Here is a 23,358-nt window from a genome sequence, read left to right on the forward strand (position 1 = left end):
AAATTTATGAACATTTTCAGCAACAATAAGATATCATAGAGCGCGTATTTTTTATGTGAGAGAGTGCAATAACTAAATATAAGGAATAAGAGTGAAACAACTGTAATAAGTTAAATAAATATTTTATTTTATGCTTGGTTTGTGTTACATAGTTTATTAAAATAATCTCCAGATGAGTCGCACGTAAGTATATAAAAAAATGAAGAACATTTAATTTGAGAAAGTCATCATATACAAAACTACATGGTATCTAAAGCTTGAACACGCCAAAACGTGGGCACATAAAATTAAAAATAAATAGAAAATAAAGGTCTCCTGGAGCGAAATATATATTGAATATAGTTGAAAATATTATAGTTGAAGGATGACTCACGCTAAACCGGGCACGGCCGAGGCGTCCGACATGTCATTTTCCATGACGGCTGATCGGTGATCATGTGGTGCTTTCCATAAAAAACGGTACCGAAATGCTACTTTGACCTGACCTGACCGAATGTGCACAAATAATACCACAGTTTGGCCAGTGCTGTTCATATCGATATTTTCAAAAAAGTTTGAATTAGAGAATATCGCGAGAATTCACCGCTAGGGGCGCTCTGTTGCGCGGTCAGTTCAAATGTTCAAAAATCTGTGCCCACGTTTTGGCGTGTTCAAGCTTTATGATGATCAAAATGTATATCAGTAAACAGTTAGGCTAAAAAAAGTTGATCCATTATATTGATCGGGTGAATAAGTATAATTTATTATGGCATTAGGTAAGGTTTTACCAGTTAAAAAAACAAACAGTGGTTCAATCTTCCTTATTCAGGCCTGACAAGCTTTTAAGACAGTTCAGCTAAAGCAATTGTTACCACAATTAATATGCGAGAAAAAAAATGCATCACGTAAAGGCACTAGGCTGCAACTAAAGCACCACTTTGGATTAACCAAAACGCCTGTTATTGCTTAGCGAAAGTGTTACACGAAGTAAGTCCTTACTGAGTAAGTTTAAGGTGCTTTTTGCTTCATAACTGGTCGCTTGATGCCCATGAGATCGCAGAGCTCGTTTCTTATTGGTCTCAGTTCTGTGACGTCTTTTTCCCAGTCAGTTTGTTCAAGAATCGTCATTACCTAGGAAAATATAATTCATAAATGATGAAATAAAGAAATACCTTTGGGAAAGACGGCACGTATTGAAAGATTTGAATGTTTACTTAGTGCAAAGACAAACAAAGCTCAAATATATGTTTAGACAAAAAAATATAAACAGTATATTCACAAAAGTAGACTCACATCATATTTGCATGCAAAGTTACAAGTCCTAACAGCAACACATTTAAGTAACAAGTTGTAAAAGTTACATGTTTAACTTTAACTATGTTGACATGGATTTCAAGCAATGACAAGAATTTGTGTAACATTTTGAATAGTAACGCGGGACGAAAACGCAAAAAAAAAGGAGCGGTGCTCTTTATCAACTACAGATTCCATTATGTACGCAAATTGTAACATACTATTCGACGACTGTTTTATAGTTTTGAATCGTCGCATGTACCTCGACTCATGCCGCCAAGTGATTATAATCTTCTGGTTTCAAAGTAGATAAAGGTGTGTAAAGTTTCTAAAACCTCATTTACACGGCGCGAGAATTTGCATGCAACATTCGATACATTGCTAACTCTCGAGTACAACCACTACCGTACCAAACCAAATCGTTCTGTACCGTACCGGACCAAATACCGTAATGTAAAGAAAACCGCATGTACGAGTATGTCCTTGATTGTCTAAATGGGGCTTAAGATTCATGTGGACTGTATTGACGCACCTTTTCAATATTGTATCAGGCACGGAGCTCTCGTCCCCATACAGGGTGAGCGCTTCATACAGCCGCGCCGAGGAGCAGCGCCGCACGTAGCGGTCGGCGTAGCATAAGTAGATCACTAGCTTGCCAAGGGTAAAGTCTCTAAGATTCATGTGAACTGTATTGACCTACCTTTTCAATATTGTCGTCAGGCACGGAGCTCTCGTCCCCATACAGGGTGAGCGCTTCATAGAGACGCGCCGAGGCGCAGCGTCGCACGTAGCGGTCGGCGTAACACAAGTAGATCACGAGCTGGCCTAGAGACTTCCTGCATACTATGCCTCCAACCTGAAATAATTTTGTTGTGAGCTTGGAGACAATCGCTCGTTTTTGCTAGAAATAGTTTTAAGGGGCCCACAGACTATCAGTCTGCCGGACGATATCGGCTTGTCAGTTGTTCGGAGCTGTCAAATTTTTGATCTTACTGACAGGCCGATATCGTCCGGCGGACTGATAGTCAGTGGGCCCCTTTAGGTATCTAATGGCTCCTCTACACTATCGGCGAAGATTGTTGACCCTGTCATCGTCTATCATCGGCAAGATCATCGTGCAAGCATCCACACGATCGCCTGCAAAGTTCGTCGAACTCCACGCATCAAGATGGAGGTGGTGTGTTGCTGCTACAACCATTTATTTAATTGCAATTTGCAGTTTACCACCACTACGTCAATGTGGTTTCTGGAAACGTTTGACAGGCTCCTATAAGCTTAAACGTTTCTTTGTTAGACCACCCATGCAATAGCCATATTAATCATAATTACGCACTGTCCAAATTTTAATTAGTTTCGCACGCACGTGTGCACCGCTTCACTGTCCGACGGCGAATGAATGATCGGCGATCGTGTGGGCACGTCAACGCAACCATCGGCGATTCCCTTTGATGCGTGCCCAAAAAATCAACAACTCACGGGTTGCAGGCGATGATAGACGATGACTGGCGAAGACTGGCGAATGTGCCCTCTACACTATCGTCTTCGCCAGTCATCGCCGATAGTGAAGAGGATCCATAATGTATAATAAAAATTATGTATAATTAAATGTTAATAAGGACTACAAAAAAAAGAGTGTGCGATTAGTAAAACTTCTTTGACGATGACGTTTAAGGCTATGTTGGCACTTTGACGTGTGTCCTTTTGTGCGTGTGTCGATCACTACTGAGCGTTACTTCCGTCAGAAAAAAAATCTGAGTTACCCTCTAGTCGCGCCTAAAGAAGTTTTACTTCAAAAATATGTCGTAGATCGCCATGCCACGAAAATTTCGGCCTCTGGTCGTAACATAATGTATTTACCTGTATCAACTGACAAAGGACATTGATTGAATCTAGCAGCTTGTAGATATTTTTCGCGCCTCGTAGCTCTATTAACAGGTACTTGAGGATATCAGAAGCAAACGTAGATTCGGGGTCGTCTAGTATTGGCGAAACAGCACCTACGAGATGAATTTCATAATAGTATCGACGTCAAATCAAACATTTTTAAATGTATCGCCTTATTAGTCTTACTACAAAGGAGTAAGTTAAAAAAGCGAAACCATGAGCTGTCCCGTACAAAAGCATTTAACTTCGTATATTAGGTAAAAATAAAATTAACGTTTTAAGTCGGTGATTATTTTATATCCATTGTGATAAAAAAAAACTCCTAAACCTGCAACTCTTCAGAAAATTCGCGCTTGTACGGGACAATGGTAGACAATTTCGTGGATTGCTACATATTTTTGACGTCCATTGTATAGAAATTCAGGAAATTCTAGGAAATGATTCCTCTTGTATACGCGGTTATCACACTGATGCGAGTTCCGACTCCGTTCCGGCGTGGGAGCGAAACAGCGCTATGCACGTATATAGCGAAGTCCCGCTCGCACATGGACATAGAGAAATATAAGTAAAGAGTGCTAGCGCCATACATCAGTTTTCTTACCAATACGAGAGTTATTTCGTAGTCGACATCTAGCGCCAAGTAGTGGATTTATCAGTACCGCTACTTGACACCATGTCACGAGTGTCGCGACTGACGAAAAATGTATTGCTAAAACAATTTACAACTATTACAAGCAGAAGGAATTGAAAATAGAGTTCCGGTTAATCCGGTTATAATATAATATTAGCATTAGACTTTTCGTTCGTCGCGACATATATTGTCAACTACTGTACACTGATGTATAGAGTTAGCACTCTTTCCTCACTTATATTTCTCTATACACATGGAGCAACGTGCGAATCCGCATCCAATGTGAAGAACGACCATTCAAATATTTTTTTCTATGAAAGGTCAAAGAAAATTTTGCTTTAATTATATGACAGACAAGGTTCAATTTGCACTTACCCGAACTCAATAGTCTGTCCAAAAAGTTGAATATCGCCGTGGTGATTCGTTTCACGTTGATATTATCAGCGAAAACTTTGATTATTGTGTCACAGATCGATTTCAGCATTTCTATATCAGTGTGTAACGTGTTTAAATATGCGAAGAGAGACTGTGTCGTGTGTTTCACCTGGAACAAAACAGTTATATGCATTACAACCATGTTTATCGTTACTTTATTAAATGTAAAAAATTGTTACTGGGTAACAGTTAACGGTGTAGTATGTCTGCTATATACTATGTATAAGTACATGTTGCTCACAGAAAAAATAACACTGCGATTTTAAAAATAAGCAAAACTTGGTTATTAATCCATTGAAGCTACCTTCAATGGATTGAAGTTTTGCTTGATTGATCATCTTTATCATAATTGCAACTTTTAACGTTATAGTTTTTAATTACTTGAGTTTATTAATCATTTAATCAACTTACACAACACAGCTAAATCATTGTTCAGTGCAATGTTTTTTTTGTAAAGGTAATAGTTTTCAAAACTTACCAAGCTCTCAGTCAGCTCTCCAGCGCTAACAACCAATCCCTTTATCACGCTATACCTATATGCCGGGTAGTTCAACAGCTGAACGAACTTCGGCATAGTATGCCCAGGGAACAACCATAGAACAACATTTGTGTTTTCACTGGTTGGTACTTCTTCGTTCTGGGTCTGAGGTTTTAGTTCGATCTCTTCGGGTGGGAAGATGCGTTTTAGAGCATCGTGGTGTGGAATGTTTGTGATAGGCGGGTCACTGGAACAATTTGGTTTGTTAGCTACATGAAATTTATACGTAAAAGATTATATAAAGTAACTAGCTTCTGCCGCCAACTTCGTCTGCGTGGAATGATGATGATGATCGATAAAAACTATTTCCTATGTCCTTTCCCGGGCTTCAAGCTACCCTTATACCATAATTGATGTTAATGGGGTTGGCAACTGTCAAAGGTTTGCAGAGATGGCGCCCCTTGCCCCTTTTTCTATGAGATTTGGCTTAAAGGGCTGGTATCCAGGTCATTAAAAAAACAAAATTTTTACAACTAGGGACAACATTTCTAGGGATTGACAGCTATGCTGGCGCCATCTGTTAAACACTTCGACCGGCCAACCCCATTGGTTTAGCAGTTTAAGCGTGAAGAAGTGATAGACAGACAGAGTTACTTTCGCGTTTAATATAATATTAGTAGGCATGTCAGTAATGTATAATTGAAAATCTCATCTCTCAAATCATCATAATCCAAATTAAAATAATTAAACTAACTTGTATATGAGCGACGTGAATATCCGTCCAGCATGCGCGCGTGTACGATCGATCTTCTCGACGGATTGTTGTGCCACTCCGCACGCAACTGCGCTCACTACGTCCGGCGAGTTTAGCTGGGGAGCCTCCACAGCGCATTGGCGACAGATCGACAGCAAACCTGGTGAGTTGTAATGGTTAAGAATGTTAAGATTGGTTAAGTAATTAGTAGACATAGCTAGATTTGTCTAGCACGAACGTCATGTTGTTAGTGCTTGACAAAATTAAAATATCGACAATCCTGTTACCGATAAGTACCCCTGCAACGTTAATAATTTTGACGTTTTCAACCAAAGAGTACCACATTGTCGCTTGTTGATAAGATTGATTTCTAATTGAAGCTATATGGAAATAGCGCCTTACTGACAAGCGACAATAAGTACCCTTTTAGTTGAAAATGGCACAATTTTCCATATTTCCGCTATGCACCCGTTACATCAGTAGAAGTAAAAAAATCTTTTAGTCAATTAAAGTGGATTTTATGTGGAGAAGTTTGACACCCGAAAATATGGAAAAAAATTGATACTTTACTTCGAGAATCATGTAAAAAAAACCTACACCCCAGGCCAAAAGTATGGAAACAACGTTGTTTTCTTTAATATCTCATGTTTCTATCTTAGTTGTATATGTATGTATATTTGTAAACTAAGACTTGAGTAGTATACAATCCATCGCTTAGAAGATCACACTTATCTATTGAAATACAAGCTTGTTTCCATACTTTTGGCCTGGGGTGTTTGTGATGGTTTTATTGTGCGTTGTGCGATGGCCATTTGAAAGACAATCTCGGTATAATGTGTGTCATGAATTTAAAAAAAAGTATGGAGTACGTATAGGTAAAGTATTATTAACAAATTGATAGTTCGTTATTTTTGTTCATTTATTTCCAAACATGCCACATTTGTTATATGGCATACAAATTCTAATTAATAGTTGAATGTGAATACACAATTAACAGGGAAAATCTCTAGTTCATATATTGCTCCCTCATCTTTATTGACGCTGAACACTGAGGATTACTCAGTTACTTTAATCGGAGTGTCAAATAGTTGCTGCAACTAGCTATTCTGTATCATTTAATAAATAATTGATATCATTTAATATATATTTGACAACTGTAAAGGGGCCCACTGACTATCAGTCCGCCGGACGATATCAGCCTGTCAGTTGTTCGGAACTGTCAAATTTTTGTTCATACTGACAGGCCGATATCGTCCGGCGGACTGATAGTCAGTGGGCCCCTTAACATATACAAAAAAATCTGACGTCGAAACTGATAGTGATAAATGTATATATTATACAAAAAAAACAAATTGTAATCCAAATACCAAGCTAAGTTAGAATAGCTGATTAACAACACTCAAGGTCACGCCGATTTCACGCCGATCATTTATCGGCGGCGGCAAAGGCAGATGACAACATGTTTTGACGTAATAAGAAGTGGCGAGTTTTGCGATATTGATTAAAAACCATGAAAACAACAGTAGCTTAAAACATGCATATCGTTTATATCTTGTTATTCAAATTGGTTGAACTCATAATGTTGTTGTTATGCGAACATTTAGACAAGAAGGTTAAATAAATAATCTGACTCAACAACTATTATAAATTTCAGTTGACACAGTTCTATCAGTAATTAAATATAAACAATGTTCAATAAGGTGAGATACCACCTATCAAATAAGGTGAGATAAGAATAATCACATTGTTTACAATGGTACAGTCAAGAGCAAAAATATATATACATTCCCAAAGTTTCAAAAACATGTGTACGCTCTTAGACAATAAATAAAGTCGTGTTCACATATTTTACATATTTATGAGAAATTTGTCTGGATCGATATTTTTGCCTTCGACTGTACCTATCTCACTTAACCTTGACATTATCCCAGGAAAGTGAACAGGTGTTTTTAACACGCTTTTATTAGGTCGACCTGTATGTAATTAACTATGTAATGGAATCTATGGTAACTAATTTAACCATCTTCCCAGTTTCCGATGAAGCTGAAAATTTGCATACGCATGTAAGTCGGGTGACAATGCAATATTATGGTACCATCGAGCTGATCTGATGATGAAGACAGGAGGTGGTCATAGCAACTCTGTGATAAAACAACGCAACCTAATTGTGTTTGGGGTTTTTAGAATTGTCTCGATGAGTATTAGTTGCCTGTGGAAAAAAATACAGCCAGCGATAAAAGCTTGTACCAAAACTAAAATGTTTGCCAAAAACTTATTCAGATAATTAAGTCACTAAGTGAGATTGAACTCTGCCCCTGTTTGGTCGGACGATGACAGATACAAAATATATGATAAAAGTATTTATGTGGGGTGGATAGAAAAACAAAACGAAACTCATTTTACACGTAACAAATTTTCTTAATCCTCGTTAAGTTACGTAAATCAAACATTCTAATCCTATATCTACCTTTTCACGACCCTGAAACATCGAGAAACGAGTAATAATATGTTTATTATATCCTAGGTACCAAAATGTACATACTGAAGTAACCTCTAACTTGAGGGTAAAATGAATATGGGGTATCTATTAGCAACAATAATTACAAGCTTAGGTACCTGTCATGCTAGCTTCCCGGACCCACGCTCCAATATCACCCCTCATATCGATAGTATACTCTGACAGACAGGGTAATAGACCCTCTATTATGATCGGCACATATTTCTCTACACCATCCACAATGCCCATGGTCTGGCACACTTCGGTAAGTCTCACTACATAACTATAAGAAACCAGAAAAAACTTACCGGTCATGCTAGCTTCCCGGACCCACGCTCCAATATCACCCCTCATATCGATAGTATACTCCGACAGACAGTGCAACAGACCCTCTACAATAATCGCCACATATTTCTCTACACCACCCACAATTCCCATGGTCTGGCACACTGAAGTGAGTCCGACGACTGCGTCTCGACGCGCCTCGGCCCATTTCTGTGTGGTATCGGTCACTTTGGTGCAGTCTATTAAAGATTGAATGATGTAGGGCAGGTATTCTGAGAGGACGAATTTAGGAAGAGTTCCTGTAAAAAAATCCAAGTTAACATTTAGCATCCAATTTAATTTGGTGTTTACGTTTGTATGGAGAACCGGTCGTCCCCTTTCCTTTTAACTGACTTACCAAGAGCCCTCGCATAACCCATCCGCAGCACGAGTCCACTAACACCAGTATTGGCCAACTGCTCACAATACCGCTGCATCAACATCACTCGCTTCTGCTTCGCAGTCATGTCACCATACACCATGTTGTCGTCGCGCAGGTACTGGTCGAATACGAGCGGGAACGCAGCAATGGCCTTCTCTCGGATGTTTTGGACTTCGTGGGCGAGGCACTCTTCGATTAGATTCAGCCATTCGTCTGAAACAAGTTAATGTACTTAATACACCGTTTTATTGTCGACTTTACTTTGCAAAGTCGTCATCCTCAGTCATCTTCTCATCTATGCTTTGAAATAATTTACTAAACACATTCCTGCTATTAAAACAAGCGGTGATAAAGGCGGGATTCCATCAGTGTGCGGCACTGTGCGGCACAAGCATTTTTGTACTGAATATGCTTGTGCCGCACAGTGGTGGAATCCCGCCTTTAGTCAATAAAAGTTTTTATTGGCTATAACAATGTTCTATAGTTTGTCAAAGGACTGTCTGATTTCAAACATAGACAGAGAGAATCATACTATCTTTGTCTTACACTAGTACTAGCACCCAAAAGAAAAGGATGAGTATAGTTTTTTTTTGTTCTTATTTACTGACAATTTAGTTCGACCAACTATATAATTATGTCAAACCTCTTTCGCGGCATTACAATATCTGGCGTTGGCATGCTGCGCGCTGCACAAATATATTTTTTTTAAATGTAGACTTATAATAAATAAATGTAGATATTCTAGTTCGTTGGGTTAACCATTCCAAACTTACCAATAGTCTCATGGGCATGGTAAGGAGCGCCAGCTAACGCCAACTGCCCGATGCAGTGGCAGCACGCCTGCCGCATCAGCTCGCCTCCCAACCCTCGGAACTGTTGTTTCAAACGCAACCTGGCTACCAAGTCTCGTATGTCCTCCTCCACTTGGGATGAAATCAGGGTGGAAGCGAAGTTACCTAAAAAGGTAAGAAACGTGTCATTACGTAGCTCCTATTGCTGGCCGCTCCATTAAAGCAAAGAAGAATCGTACCCCGAACTAAATGGCGATATACGCCATCGCCAGGGCCCTATATCAAAAGACTTACAAATACAATTTACAAGTGACAAGTTTGTTGATTTAACAAGTTTATGTACCAGAGAACATTAATAAACGACAAATTTGTATTATTTATTTTTAACAAATATGTAAATTGTAGGAATGAATCTACATTTGACATAAGCACCATGTTTTGTGTTACGCGCACTTAACAAGTGCGATTTTTTTGTACATTGTAAACATGCAGATCTGATATGTGTATGCAATAATTGTGCATGTAACACATTATCTACAACGTAACAATATTGTCGACTTGTATCATAGGACCTAGGTATTATGGTCATTGGATTGTCAAACGTCAACTTTTGACATCCAGAATTATGGTCCCAAATTCTAAGTACAAATTTAATACACATTTATTTTAGACTTTTCACATTTTATACGATTAACGCGTGTTTGTTTAAAGCTAATATTGAAATATTATTATTTTCAATACCTTCTGTGTCAGACAGACAAAAGCCAGGTCTCAAAATTAACTACTAAGCGGCCAACTACAACGGAATCAGTCAAAAAAAGATTTAATAAAACTGGTATATTATTTTTTCACTGTAAGGGACGATTGATCCTGAGACAATTTTGCTAACAACAAGATTCCACTCGCAATATGTTAAGCCGCAAGGAAGGTATAACGCGCTGGCCACGACATTGCGCGACTGGCATCGGCTAAGGCGACAACCATAGGTTGGAGCGAGACACAGCGATCGGAACTTTCGTTCCCACCTAAGGTTGTCGCTTTAGGCGAAACCAGTCGCGCAATGTCGTGGCCAGCGCGTAACTTACCATTAGCTAGCTGTGCTTGCGACAGAGCATGATAGGCTTCACCAATAGCAAGAATAGCTCCATGGCGAACGTTCAAGTCGATGGAGTCAGTTTTCTTCACCAGTTGGGGTAACACGACCGTCGCGACATACTCCGGAATCTAAGATAGAAAATTATTTTTTTATATGAAATCATAAAAATAAAATAAACAAAGGGAAAAATATACAGCGCTGTGCAACCCAGAAGTTTCAGTTTAAAAACACGATTTAAGAAAAAAAATTAGCTCTTCGTTCATATAAGAACTTCGATTTCGAAGCAGAAAATAGTTTGCCAGGTAGCCCTCGAAATCGTAGTTTATTAATTTTATTATGTTCCGTACCACAATCTATAATATTGATGTAAAATCATATTTCCTTGAACACGTATGTAAAGTTAAATTTTTTAGGTCACATAATAATGAAAAGCGTAGTGCCAGCGCACTTTATCACATAAGAATAAACTTACTTCGGACATTTTTATTCCAGAAGAATTTAATTAAACAGCAAAATCATACAGAATTATAGACAGAAAACGGATACAAAACTTAACCCTACTTAACCTAGCGAAATCATAAAACTAAACGAAATATCACGTAGACAGCATTCCGCCTGTCATTGAATTCTAAAGACGAATTTTTCATAGAGTAACTTATGAATTTTTGTTTGTCACATTTACAACCGGCCAACATCCGAATGCCTACAAACCTCCACAGTGAATTCGTTTCATAGAAGGTGCCAGAATCAGCATACTGTCCAGGTAAGTGAATTTGACTAAGGGTGGTATTCCACCTCTGTCCAATTTCTTTGTCCAATGTCAGTGCGTCTCACCCTCTCATTATGCAAAATGTAAGACAAAATACACATTGGACCAAGATATTGGATAGATGGAATACCACCCTAAGGTTGGTATATAGTATGGATGGTATAGAAAGGATGCCAATCTCTTATCGCAGAATTGTTGCAAAAGTGACCGCTTTCAGCTTAAAATAATAGTTCCTAATCTCTCCGGTGGCGCTAGTTAGGCTCTGGGACATGAGTATAACATGAACCATAATAAGGCAACAAATAACCCGACCAAATTACGTAGGTTGTTTTTGGATTTCGGTGTATGGTGGCGCCGCCTAATTACTGTTTTTTGATGGACGCTTTCCATACATAGAGATTTGGCTCCTTTATATAGTCTCCATGGTATGTGTATTTGCGTCTCACATTTTGTTTAATGAGAGAGTGAGACGCAATGCACATTGGACAAAGAATTTTGATAGGTGGTATACCACCCTAAAATACATACCTATGATACGAAATAAAGAAAACAAATTTAGAATTTATTTGTAATAGGTACGTAATTTTCAAAATAATATACTCTTTCTTCCGGAAGTCGTTTTTCCAGAACGCAATTTTTGTCATTTGTAAATTTTTCCATTTAATTTTATTCTCAATAACTTCCTCTCCCGAAAGCATTTCTAACCATTCGCATATTTTCCCATTGAATCCTATTATACTTACTTTACTCTTTGTTTAAATGCAAGGTATATTTTTGCAGATACAGTCGCCATCAGATATATCGGAGCGGCCAAGGTGTTCACAATATCTGAACACGCACTCTAACGCCTTGACAATAGAGGCGTGTTCAGATATTTGTGAGCTCCTCGGCCGCTCCGATATATTTGATGGCGACTGTACAAGAAATACCGCTAAAATGCCTTCGCGCTTCGCTTACTTATTACAGATCTCAATATTTGCGCTAGCAGGATAGTTAGTAGTTAGAAATGTTTGAATACAGTATCTAATTCAAAACTCGTACGATAATTCTGCAATTTTTCTATCCTCTTAATTGCATTGAAGTTTGTAGAAGAGCTTCTTTTTAAATCCATAATGCATATTGCGTAAATAATCGCTACTATAATTAAAACCACGTTTAAACACTAACCATCTTATTCATAAACGATTTCTAAAGTTGACAAGCCGCTAATAATCGTTTGTCCCTTTCCGACTTATTGGTATGATGGAAAGGGATAAACGATTATTAACGGCTTGTCCACTTTAGTAGACGTTTATGAATAAGGGGGTAAGTTTACTAGGTGCCTTTCTTATCGTACCTTTTCAGTGAGCCGATTGAGCGCTTTAGCGGCCAGTTCTCTGACCGCGCAGTCCCAATGCTCCACCTTCAGCTCGACGAGGTGATCGACCAACGGGCGCGTGTATTCTTCAAAGCGGGCGACCTGTCAAGTCAAAAAGAATTAAAGATCCTTTGTTTTAGCCATGTTTCAACTTATGCGTGTAAAAAAAACCGGCCAAGTGCGAGTCGGACTCGCGCACGAAGGGTTCCGTAGCATTACGCAAAAACCGCAAAAAAAAAAACACGTTTGTTGTATGGGAGCCTCACTTAATTTATTTTATTCTGTTTTTAGTATCTGTTGTTATAGCGGCAACAGAAATACATCATCTGCGAAAATTTCAACTGTCTGGTGACAGACGGACAGCAGAGTCTTGGTAATAGGGTCCCGTTTTTAACCTTTGGGTATGGAACCCTAAAAACTACCATCAGCTCATAAAAAACTGACCTGAAACATAATTATTGTTTTTAATATAATTTTGATACTAAAGGTGCAAGATGCATGCAAGATGTTATCGTTGCTAAATATGATCGCTGATTATGTAATTAGTTAAAGGTATTCGTTTTTTCTAGTCTGTAAAATGTAACTTAAGCATTATTATATTTCTCGTTAAATTAAGAGCCCGTTATCGATTTTAGTCGCAAAAATGTAAAATTGATAGATTTAGTCGCTGAAATTGTACACCTTTTGATACGTTATAGAAAGAACAAGTACTGGTTTCTATTAGCACGTCTTCTCATCTTGCCGTTTTACAGATTTTTTTCTTGAAAACAGACTTACTAAATTAGTAATGATTTTTTTCTGATGGACGTTTAGGTAAACGCGCGTAAAGCACTGATTTTGTCGCTCTTATTTGTAAATTTCGTAAAGTGTGGACGGCTAAAAATAGTAATTTTTGTATTATACATATCCTGTACTCGACCTTTTACAGACTATATTTTCATTATTATGACTTTGAAGTAGTGTAAATGAAAGTTAGACGAAATCCATTTTCTCCAGAAATTACATCAAAATAAGTGACAATTTTTCTAAGAATCGACTTAATTTCAACGTAATTTTGATACTTAAACAATCTACAACATGTGCTGAAACGGGTCGAATCGTGCTATCCCTTTCTAATAAATGGTAGTATCCCTTTCGGCTATTTAGGGTTGTCAAAATTTAAGTCATTATCTTATCTGTAGCTGTGCACGCAAAGGGACGTCAAGTTGTGCCAACTAATAATTGCTCGGAGCAATGCTGAGCCGAACGGAGCCGAGTTTGCCCGAGGCGAGGAGATTCGCACCCCCGGCCGTACGCCCCGCCCCGCTGCACGCCCAACTCGAGCATCCACTCAGGCCTTAGGCCTTACATATAGATAAGACAAGAACAATAGTACATTACTACAGAGGCCGGGAAGGAAGGGGTTGCCGGCCGAATAGAATATACGGCCGAACGTAGTGAGGCCGGATAGTTATGAGGCCGACAACCCGTTTTCACGCCGATGTATGTATAGTGCTTTTCTCAAACGTTTAATATAGATATATAGTTTGTCAAAGGACTGTCTTATTTCAAACATAGACAGAGAGAATCATACTACCTTTGTCTTACACTAGTACTAACACCCAAAAGAAAAGGATGAATATAGTTTTTTTTGTTCTTATTTACTGACAAGATTTGCTTGACCAACTATATATATCAATTAAATATCATTTATTGTTTTTTTTAATAGGCGTATTGGCAGAATGTCATGAACGAACCAAAAAGCAAATATTGCTTATAGTTTTTTTTATATGGCTGAATGCCATGATGCTGTGCCACAATTATATTTTAGAAATTAAAAAAAAAGCCACTTCCCGGCCTAGGCCTGCAACTTTGTATGAAATTTCATTACAGATCTCTCGTCTAGCCGCGCCTGAAACGTGATACTTCCCAACCTAATATAAAGAACGTAATATCAATATTACATAGCATGTTTGAGAAAATATCATTATTTAATACCTGTGGCGCCACCACTAAGTACGTGTTGTTCCGGACACCGACAGATAGGAAGTCAGCTGTAGTGAGGACGGCGATGCCGTGCGGGAACATGCCGTGACGGCCGACGTTCTCTTGGTAGGCCGCCGAAGCCGCGCGGCGGCAGTTTATCTACGGAAATATGTCAAAAATTCAAATAATGACTTTCTTCTCTACACACGTTCTTTTGTTACTATCGTTATTAACTTGTGTTCATACGTGTATGTCAAATTTATGTCTTAATCTAGGGTGTCTATTTTTGTTTTTACATGCAAATCGGATCTTATTTTTATAAACATAAATACAGACTAATAAGTATATGTAAAGCGATCTCATTGTCAAATTTTCTGCTTCACAAATAGGGGACGGCGGTTATAAAATTGAACATGTGGAAACAACCCTATTGCACTTGCACTGACCTCTCGATCGAAGCACGCCGTGGCTATAAGCGCATTGGCCAGCAGTGTGGCGTGTGGAGCGAGTTGTGTCTTGTCGTACGCGCGCGCCACGGCCCAGGCGGCGTGGCAGGCCGCGTCGCGCGCCGCGCGCCCGCCGCCGCCGCCGCCCGCCGCGCGCGGCTCGTCGCGGCGGAGTGCGGACACGATAGCGGCTATAGCCGCGCCTAGCTGGACGGGTGAGAGGAGACCGCGACGTGCTGGGAACAGTACACTGTTAACCGAGGGATCAAAGGCACCCATTTCGTAGAGGTAGTTTTTCGCTCGAATGCAGTGAGACCGAAATGGTGCGTTTCACCCGAGTTAAATCTCTTAATTCTCTTATCGTAAAAAAAAAGAAAAAAAAAACGCACTTAGAAAGTGCTCTAGAGCAGAAATGTATTATTTTCTGCACACTTTTTAGAACAACAACGATCCACTTTCAGAGCATGAGAAATGAAAAATATGAATCAGTTTTGAACACAGGAGGGCTTTGGATTTTTATGAAGTAAGTACCTAATGTACAGAATTGCAAGCGGTTTTTTTTTTAAATAAAATACTGAAAAGTCCGAAATGCCACTGTTTTTCTGTTTTCCACGACACGTTCTCGCGAATATTTTTACCTACGTAAAATTATCATAGATGGGATCACTAGATTGTTCAGCCACGTACCTAGTTCAGCTAGCGCCATACAACCGCCATGCCACGCGGTCTCGCGCTCGTTATGCGTGAACAGCGATAGAACGCACTCGCACACGTCGGCGGCGGCGGGTGCGGGCAGCCGCGCGCCGATGCGGCCGATGCCTTTGGCGGCTGACCAGCGGACCACCGTGTCATCGTCGCGAAGCGAGTTGAGGAGGAGTTCCACCATGTCTTCTACCTGTAGAATGAATTATAAAATCTTAAAATAAAATGTATCATGCAGATGTAGAGTATGTACTGCGCCGATAACAAAAAATATTAGCGTTGGCGTACAACGGCAGAATATTAGAAATATTTTTTTTTTTTGCGTTCAATCGCCTGTTCAGTTGTGTGTAACAGATAACAGACGACAAACACACGAGGCTGTACAAGGCCACGGCGAGTGAAGGAATATCGACACTATTTGTAATACAATACAGTCATTCTGACGACTGGTCTGGCCTAGTGGGTAGTGACCCTACCTGTGAAGCCGATGGTTGTGGATTCGAATCCCGGTAAGGGCATTTATTTGTGTGATGAGACACAGACACAGATATTTGTTCCTCAGTCTTGGGTGTTTTCTATGTATTTGTATATCATATATATCATAGTCTGAGTACCCGCAACAGAAGCCTTCTTGAGCTTACTGTGGGACTTAGTCAAACTGTGTAAGAATGTCCTATAATGTTTATTTATTAATTATTATTTATAATTAATTCTACTGTACCTCCTGTGGTATGTCCTCATCGTCATCCTCAGGAATAGGCAGTGGTTCGGTGTCGCCCGCCGCCGCCGCCGCAGCACCCAAGGTCACGACGAGTGACCGCGAGCCGCGGGTGTAACGCCACGACGCTACGCGTGGCCGTAGGAATGTCAACCCTGGTGCAATGCAATACGGTATAATATAGCAGGTTAATGTCGGATGTCGGGACGACTTTTAATCGGGTGTCGGCGCCTCTGTTCACACTAGTCGGCTGTCGGGACTTTTTTTAATCGGGTGTCGGCGCCTCTGTTCACACTAGTCGGCTGTCGGGACGATTTTTAATCGGGTGTCGGCGCCTCTGTTCACACTTGTCGGCTGTCGGCCATGACCGCAGCTGGTGCCATTTGAGGTTCTCATTTGACGCGCGGGAGGCACAGGGGGTACGGCGCGGGCGGGGTCGGTCCGATATCCGACATCATGTGAACAGCGCCACCGACACGATTTTTTTCCGGACGGAGGGGTGACAAAACACACGATATTTTATGTCGGATCCGACACAAAATCGTTGTCGTTCGTGTGTGAATAGCTTCATATAAAATGTTCTGCCGCTACGACACCCGATTAAAAATCGTTCCGACATCCGACATAGTGGGATAGAGCTCTCAGTTTCTTTTTTCGAACTGCCAAAACGATTAGCCACTAAGAAGACGAAAATAGTAACGTACGTTTACAGTACATATGGTGCTACATTACCGCACTAGTGCGATAATAAGCACATTACGTAACTATGTTGAAAATTTAAAGGGCCATATGTACTGTAAAACGTTGTACGATACGTGTGCAAATAGGTAATCCGCCACTCGTTTAGAATTTCCTATCTTTCGCACATGTACTATTAAACGATTTTCGTCTTGGTGGCACACCGTCAATGCTCCCGATATGGTCAATGTAAAAAACGTTCGAATATATATATAATAAAGCTTTGGTATAGACCAAAGATAGATATAACTCCGTTATAGATGGATACAGTCTAAGGAAAAGGATCAGTGAAAGAACATGGGTCAAAATCATAAAAATAATTAATGCAAATAAAAAAAATCATTTATCCATATCATAGAGTAACTTATACTAGAGCGGTACTGTCATAGTAAATTTTGTAACCCCAGTAAATTCACTGCTATCTGTCGACACACTTTAAAACTAAAAATAAATATTTTTAAAAATACGATAAAATGTATTTAGATATGGATAAATGATTTTTTTATTTGCATTAATTATTTTTATGATTTTGACCCATGTTCTTTCACTGATATGCGTTAAAATTGTTAAATAACAAACGAAACCGCCAACGCCATCTATACGACAGTTGACCAAAGCTAGTAGCGCCCTCTGAACGAGAATCAAATTTTCTTGATTTTCGAGGCACGTTATTTCCTTAGACTGTATCCATCTATTACGGAGTTATATCTATCTTTGTCCATATTTAAATACATTTTATCGTATTTTTATAAATCTTCATTTTTAGTTTTAAAGTGTGTCGATACATGTCAGTGAATTTACTGTGGTTACAAAATTTATTATGACAGTACCGCTCTATCCTAATATATCCTCTTAACACCTATATATCCTCTTATAACTAAAAAAAAAAAATTGTGACTTACCAACTCTTTGCACAATCTTGACACCATATTTCCGGACAAGCATGAACTTGTGCTGCTGATAATTCTGCCTTGTCACCCAATCAAGTAGTTTAGACGCATAAGGCAAGAGGTCATCTCTCTTTCCATGCTTCAGTACTGCTGCCACTGCCGCTAATACTCCGTAGTGGATGTTATCCTCATCTTGGATGTTGGAATGTAGTTTGCAGGCCCAGTCGAAGAATTCCCCCATGTATAGCTCTTTTACATCTGACCTGAAATTTAATTAAAGAATATACACCTTCTTCTTCCTCTCTCGTGTTGAGGTTCCTTCAAACAGTGGATGCCCAGAAAGCAGCGGTGCTGACAGCCCTGACCGCCCTAATGTACACCTGCAGGCGTATTATGGAAGGCTTTTTTTTTTTTTTATCCTATCTGGCTTTTACTCCCCGCAATTTATGGAAGGCTTTATCCACGTGGTAAAATAACCGTCACTTTTTAACACCGCGGGATTCAAAGTGACGGACACCGTTTTATCACGCCGTCACGTAGATAAGAAAGACCATCATATCCGTACTACACATGATACATGCCGCGTGCCTGTCGGCCGCCTGTTGTTTACCTCTGTCTTCATGTATTATTTGTGTTTCCATGTACATTTACCCTCAACCTCAGAAGGTTGTGCAATAAAGAGGATTTATATCATATTATATTCGTATTGTGCATGCATATGATAGATGTGGTTATCACGCGTCACCGAAGTGTCAAAACGGAAATTGAACTTTATGCATATGCACGTGTAGGTCTATGTTGCTCTGTGGTCTGTGACGGATTAATCCGTCTTTGGCGGTGGACCTACGGTGCGGATATATCCGTCATTGGCATCCAAAAGGTTAAATTGAGCAAAATATGTTTATTCACAATAGCATCTAAACTATTATCTGACAAAGTATCAAGCGGGAGGCGATTACTAATTTTTTTTATAGACTATTTGCTGCCATTCCTCAACCCACCAACGGAGCGGCAGCTGACGTTCACGAGGGTTTCACAAATTTCAAATTTGTTCACAATTCTTTCGAAATACTTCATTTATACAATACTCATTATCGCACACCACAATAAAAGAAACGATACATTCATTTTAAGAAAAAAAAAAATAAACTACTTTTACCTGACAAGGAATTTGGATGACAGGTAAGCACAAGCTTCTGCCGAGCAATCTTTGGTCATAGAATAAGTCTTGCAAATATTAAGGATTCTCTCCATTACTGTCAGCTTCTTTGATGTGCCAGCATCTGGAATTTCATGTCAATTTGAAGCATTCAGCATATTCCAGAATTTTCCAGAAGATTGAGTAGGAAAGCGGACCCTGGCGCTAGGCCGGGAGAACGCTAAGTCAAAGAAGAAGAGAATTTTCCAGAATGTTACATGGTATTCTCATGGTATTCCCTCTTTATTTCATACAGTTAGTCTTTTATTAACTGTATGAATTAAAGAGGGACGGGTAGTCTATGTCGCGGCGAGATACTCTCGCGCCAATCATGTGCTAGCCTGACTGCTATTTGTATTTTTTTTAAGTACAGTCAGCTACAGAGATAGTTGACAATTTTATATGCAGGGGGGGTCAGTTATCTCTGCAGCTGACTGTACTTAAAAAAAAAACAAATAGCAGACTTAATACCATTTAACATTCTGGAAAATGGTTGTTAGTTCTATGCCAGGATTGCCAGGTGAAAACAATAACAAAATTTATACACAATTAACATATGTTTTTCACATAACACTTATAACTAGTGATAAAAATAATCTTAATATATATAAAAAAAAATTGGAGTAGCGGGCAATATTAGACAAGTAATTATTATGGAATTCTGCAAAGTAATAAATTACAGTAGAATGTCAGTTACTCATTGATAATATATTTTTAAAGTGCCTTATGTGATTGCTATACATATTGCCTCAATATAGCCTCAATAAAACCGGATAAGTGCGAGTTGGACTCGCCCACCGAGGGCTCCATACTTTTTAGTATTTGTTGTAATAGCAACACAGAAATACATCATCTGTGAAAGTTTCAACTGTAGCTATCAAAGTTCATGAGATACAGCCTGGTGACAGACAGACAGACGGACAGACACAGTCTTAGTAAGTCCCATTTTTACCCTTTGGGTAGGGTAAAAAAATGAGTTATTACCAGGTTGGCCAGGTGCAAACCCATCGAGTCGACTCATGTGGAATGGGATAATGACAACAATAGACAGCCACAAGAGCAGCACAAATCTGCTGCGCCATGTCTCCTTATTGTTAGGGTCTTCAGCTTCCAGGAAGGTGAGAACATACAGCAAGTCGGAAACCTGTCAAGAATATTTATATGTACCTACTAAATTCAAAAAACAAAAAATTATTCTACAAGTAGCAGGGTTCGAAATTATTCAAATAATTATAGTCTTTGATAATTAACCCAGGTATGGATGGTGCTATACTAATTTTCTATGAATGCTTTGATAGTAAAAAATAATTTCACATTTTTCAGACGAGTCCCAAATTATTATAATAAGCACCTACATGACATTGATCCTTTTCACACTTCCCTGTCTAGTCTTAGAATGAAACTTAGACATAAGTTGTTTTAATATGTCAAGTATAAATATAAATAAGTAAATGTATAAATGTAACTTTCCGGCTTTCCGGTAGGACAACCGTAGGCTCATGTTTTTCTTTTTCTTTTATCTCCTTTTTATCTTTGCTGTTTAGTGTGTATGTTAACATTATGTACTTACTAATGAACCTCCAGGTCTGTTTTCTTAAGTATGTTAAGTACATTTGTACTTCAAACCCATTTGTATATGTGACTGTTTGTGTTCTAAATAAAGTAAAAAAAAAAAAAAAAAAAATAATGATTGGGGCGTTTTTTGCTATGTACAAATAAAAACTTACCTAATATTGATTAGTTTTTTTAGTAACCATTGAAATATTAGATAATCATCATGTAAAGATCTAATTATATTTCGAAAATTTTAGATTATCAAATCAATAATTATCAGCCATAAAAATCACCATAATTATCAAGATAACTATCATTGATAGTTACCCTTTTGAACCCTGGCTCAAGTCAATACAACATTTACAGTGACATCGCAACATTCAACAATACATAGCAACATTTATAAATACAACAGCCAATACTAACCAGTGCTTCAGTATTGGCTGTTGTTGGAAGAAATGGTGTTTCAGGAAGAAATGTGTTCAAGATCCAAAACAAACACAGACAAAAGGTTAAATAATCAGAAGAAAATTAAATCTAATCAAATGTGGAAAGTAAACAATTCCATAGTATCTTTACAGTGTATTAAATCAAGAATTTCCTTTCTGCAGGTATATGACACTGTTTTACAATGCTCTCAGCAAGCAATTTGTAAATAAACAGTGACCATAAACATGTATGGTCAGCTGCAGAGAAGAGGTACTACCCCTGCATGGAAATTTGTATGCAGGGGTAGTACCTTTTTTCTGCAGCTGACTGTACATACATATTCATGTATACATATATTGTTTATGTCAAATTTACGATCATGACTACAAGAAAAAACATATTTTATTTACCTCATGGGGGAGATGTCTCACAACCACTTTGTATCCTCTTACTCTTATAATCTGGTACATATAATTGAATGTAGCATGTTTTAATTCAAGAGGAGATTCCTTATCCTTGATAATGGCAATAACCTTCCCTAAAATCTTATCTAAGTGCGGATCGAGCAGATGTGGCTGCTCATAGTACTGTTTTAGTATACCATTTAATTTATCGTATTCGACCTCCAAGGAAGGAGTGTTGTAAATATTTTTTAAATTATCGATCATGTTTAACACCTCTTCAAACTCAGAAAAGTGCTCCAATGCACAGCCGAGTCCAATGTTGTCGCAGTCGTCATCGTGGTTCATGTCGGCTTCTATCCCAACCATGTCTTATAAAGGATAAATAACTAGGTTTTACTTTGTTCCCTACAACTTAATCGAGTTCCGTTAGATAGGACCCGAAACTCCGTAGAAAACCTTACACAAACACAATATATTTCTTATTCCTTTTGTTGGAACAACATAAATAATTAGTATTTCCGATTTTGAAAACTTCCTTTTTGTCTTGCTTGATTGGTTTGGTTGGGTTTGCTGTCACAACTGTCACTGTTTCACTAACCTGACAATCCTGACGTCATTTTTTCAAGTTTTTAAAAGCACAGTCAGTTTAAGGCTGGCCATAGACGTTCGGTTTTCTGATCAGGAATCACGCAGCCGCGGGGCGATAGGGATAGGGCTTGCAATATCGGACGGTTTCCAATTCCGGAACTAATTTTCGACATTGGATCCCAATTCCGGAATTCCGGAACTGGTTCCGAAATTAGGGTTCATCACATTTTTATTAGATTTTTTAATAAAAAACAACAAAAAATAAAAATTCTGATACTTTACGTTTAAGAAAGTATTGTTTTAGAGGAATTTAATTTTAAGTATTTAGTAGTATTTGTAGGTTTAACGATACTTTCTAAATTAGTTAGATATTGTTGTTGTAATTACTTAAATAAATAAAATAAATAAATAAATCAATAAATTTAGTAGTGCCGTCTTTGCACCTCTTATTTTAGCAACTTATTACTATAGTCACTTTTATTCATTACAATGATACGGCGTATTTATTTGGGGAAACAACAGATGCTAGTAAACGGTTAAATGCCTAATTTTATATAATGTAACGGTTTCGTAGCCTAACAGGTAGTCGCTCTGTTTACTAATATGAAGGTCCTGGGGTTCCGATCTCGGTAAGGGTATTTTTTGTGTTTATGACGATTCCTCAGTTAAGGTTGTTTTCTATGCATTAAAGTATTCAGCCATAATACCTATTACCTTTATGCATTGCCGACTAGTGCCAAAAATGCAAGCCTTATTGAGATTAAACAAAATGGGCTAAATTATTAAAATTATTTTATTAGCTCTTCATTACAGATGAGAAAAAGAAGCATCAAGTAAATTCCCTGATTGTTTTTTCTAGTGAAGTGTAAAATAACAAATAACTGGAATCTCTCATTGACTTAATACAAAACAGTACTTTACATTCTTAAACGTACCTAACGCTTGTCAAGATTGGTTTTTCCCTTACTAGTAATTCAGAATAAGCTGCTACAGGATCCGAAATCTTTCATCAAGAAAACCTGTTTCTGAATTGAGAATAAAATATCCACATAGGTA

At 38.5% G+C, this 23,358-nt stretch overlaps 1 protein-coding gene across 1 annotated transcript; it reads right to left on the reverse strand.

Annotated features, from left to right (window-relative positions):
• Positions 1–106: 106 nt before the first annotated feature.
• On the reverse strand, positions 107–22,293 carry LOC134743564 (tubulin-specific chaperone D). The gene is made up of 19 exons (XM_063677080.1): positions 21,721–22,293; positions 20,312–20,471; positions 19,289–19,412; positions 18,142–18,392; positions 16,505–16,656; positions 15,769–15,976; positions 15,082–15,317; positions 14,648–14,794; positions 12,650–12,772; positions 10,534–10,672; positions 9,431–9,613; positions 8,634–8,870; positions 8,260–8,535; positions 5,455–5,614; positions 4,701–4,947; positions 4,163–4,331; positions 3,130–3,269; positions 1,973–2,128; positions 107–1,110 (listed from the first exon to the last, which is right to left on the reverse strand). Exons 1-19 carry the CDS (start codon positions 22,078–22,080, stop codon positions 988–990), a joined length of 3,591 nt encoding a protein of 1,196 aa, XP_063533150.1. The 5' UTR covers positions 22,081–22,293; the 3' UTR covers positions 107–987.
• Positions 22,294–23,358: the final 1,065 nt, after the last annotated feature.

This window comes from Cydia strobilella, chromosome 8 (assembly GCF_947568885.1).
Source record: "Cydia strobilella chromosome 8, ilCydStro3.1, whole genome shotgun sequence".
NCBI lineage: Eukaryota > Metazoa > Arthropoda > Insecta > Lepidoptera > Tortricidae > Cydia > Cydia strobilella.

What these genes read in the sequence shown, in the direction of transcription:
- LOC134743564 (XM_063677080.1), bottom strand. Translation starts at nt 22,080, where the DNA reads ATGGTTGGGATAGAAGCCGACATGAACCACGATGACGACTGCGACAAC. An exon ending in CGGCGTGCTTCGATCGAGAG is followed by an intron (nt 14,795 to 15,081) that starts GTCAGTGCAAGT and finishes ATATTTCCGTAG; the next exon opens with ATAAACTGCCGCCGCGCGGC. An exon ending in CCATGCCCATGAGACTATTG is followed by an intron (nt 8,871 to 9,430) that starts GTAAGTTTGGAA and finishes AACTTGTTTCAG; the next exon opens with ACGAATGGCTGAATCTAATC.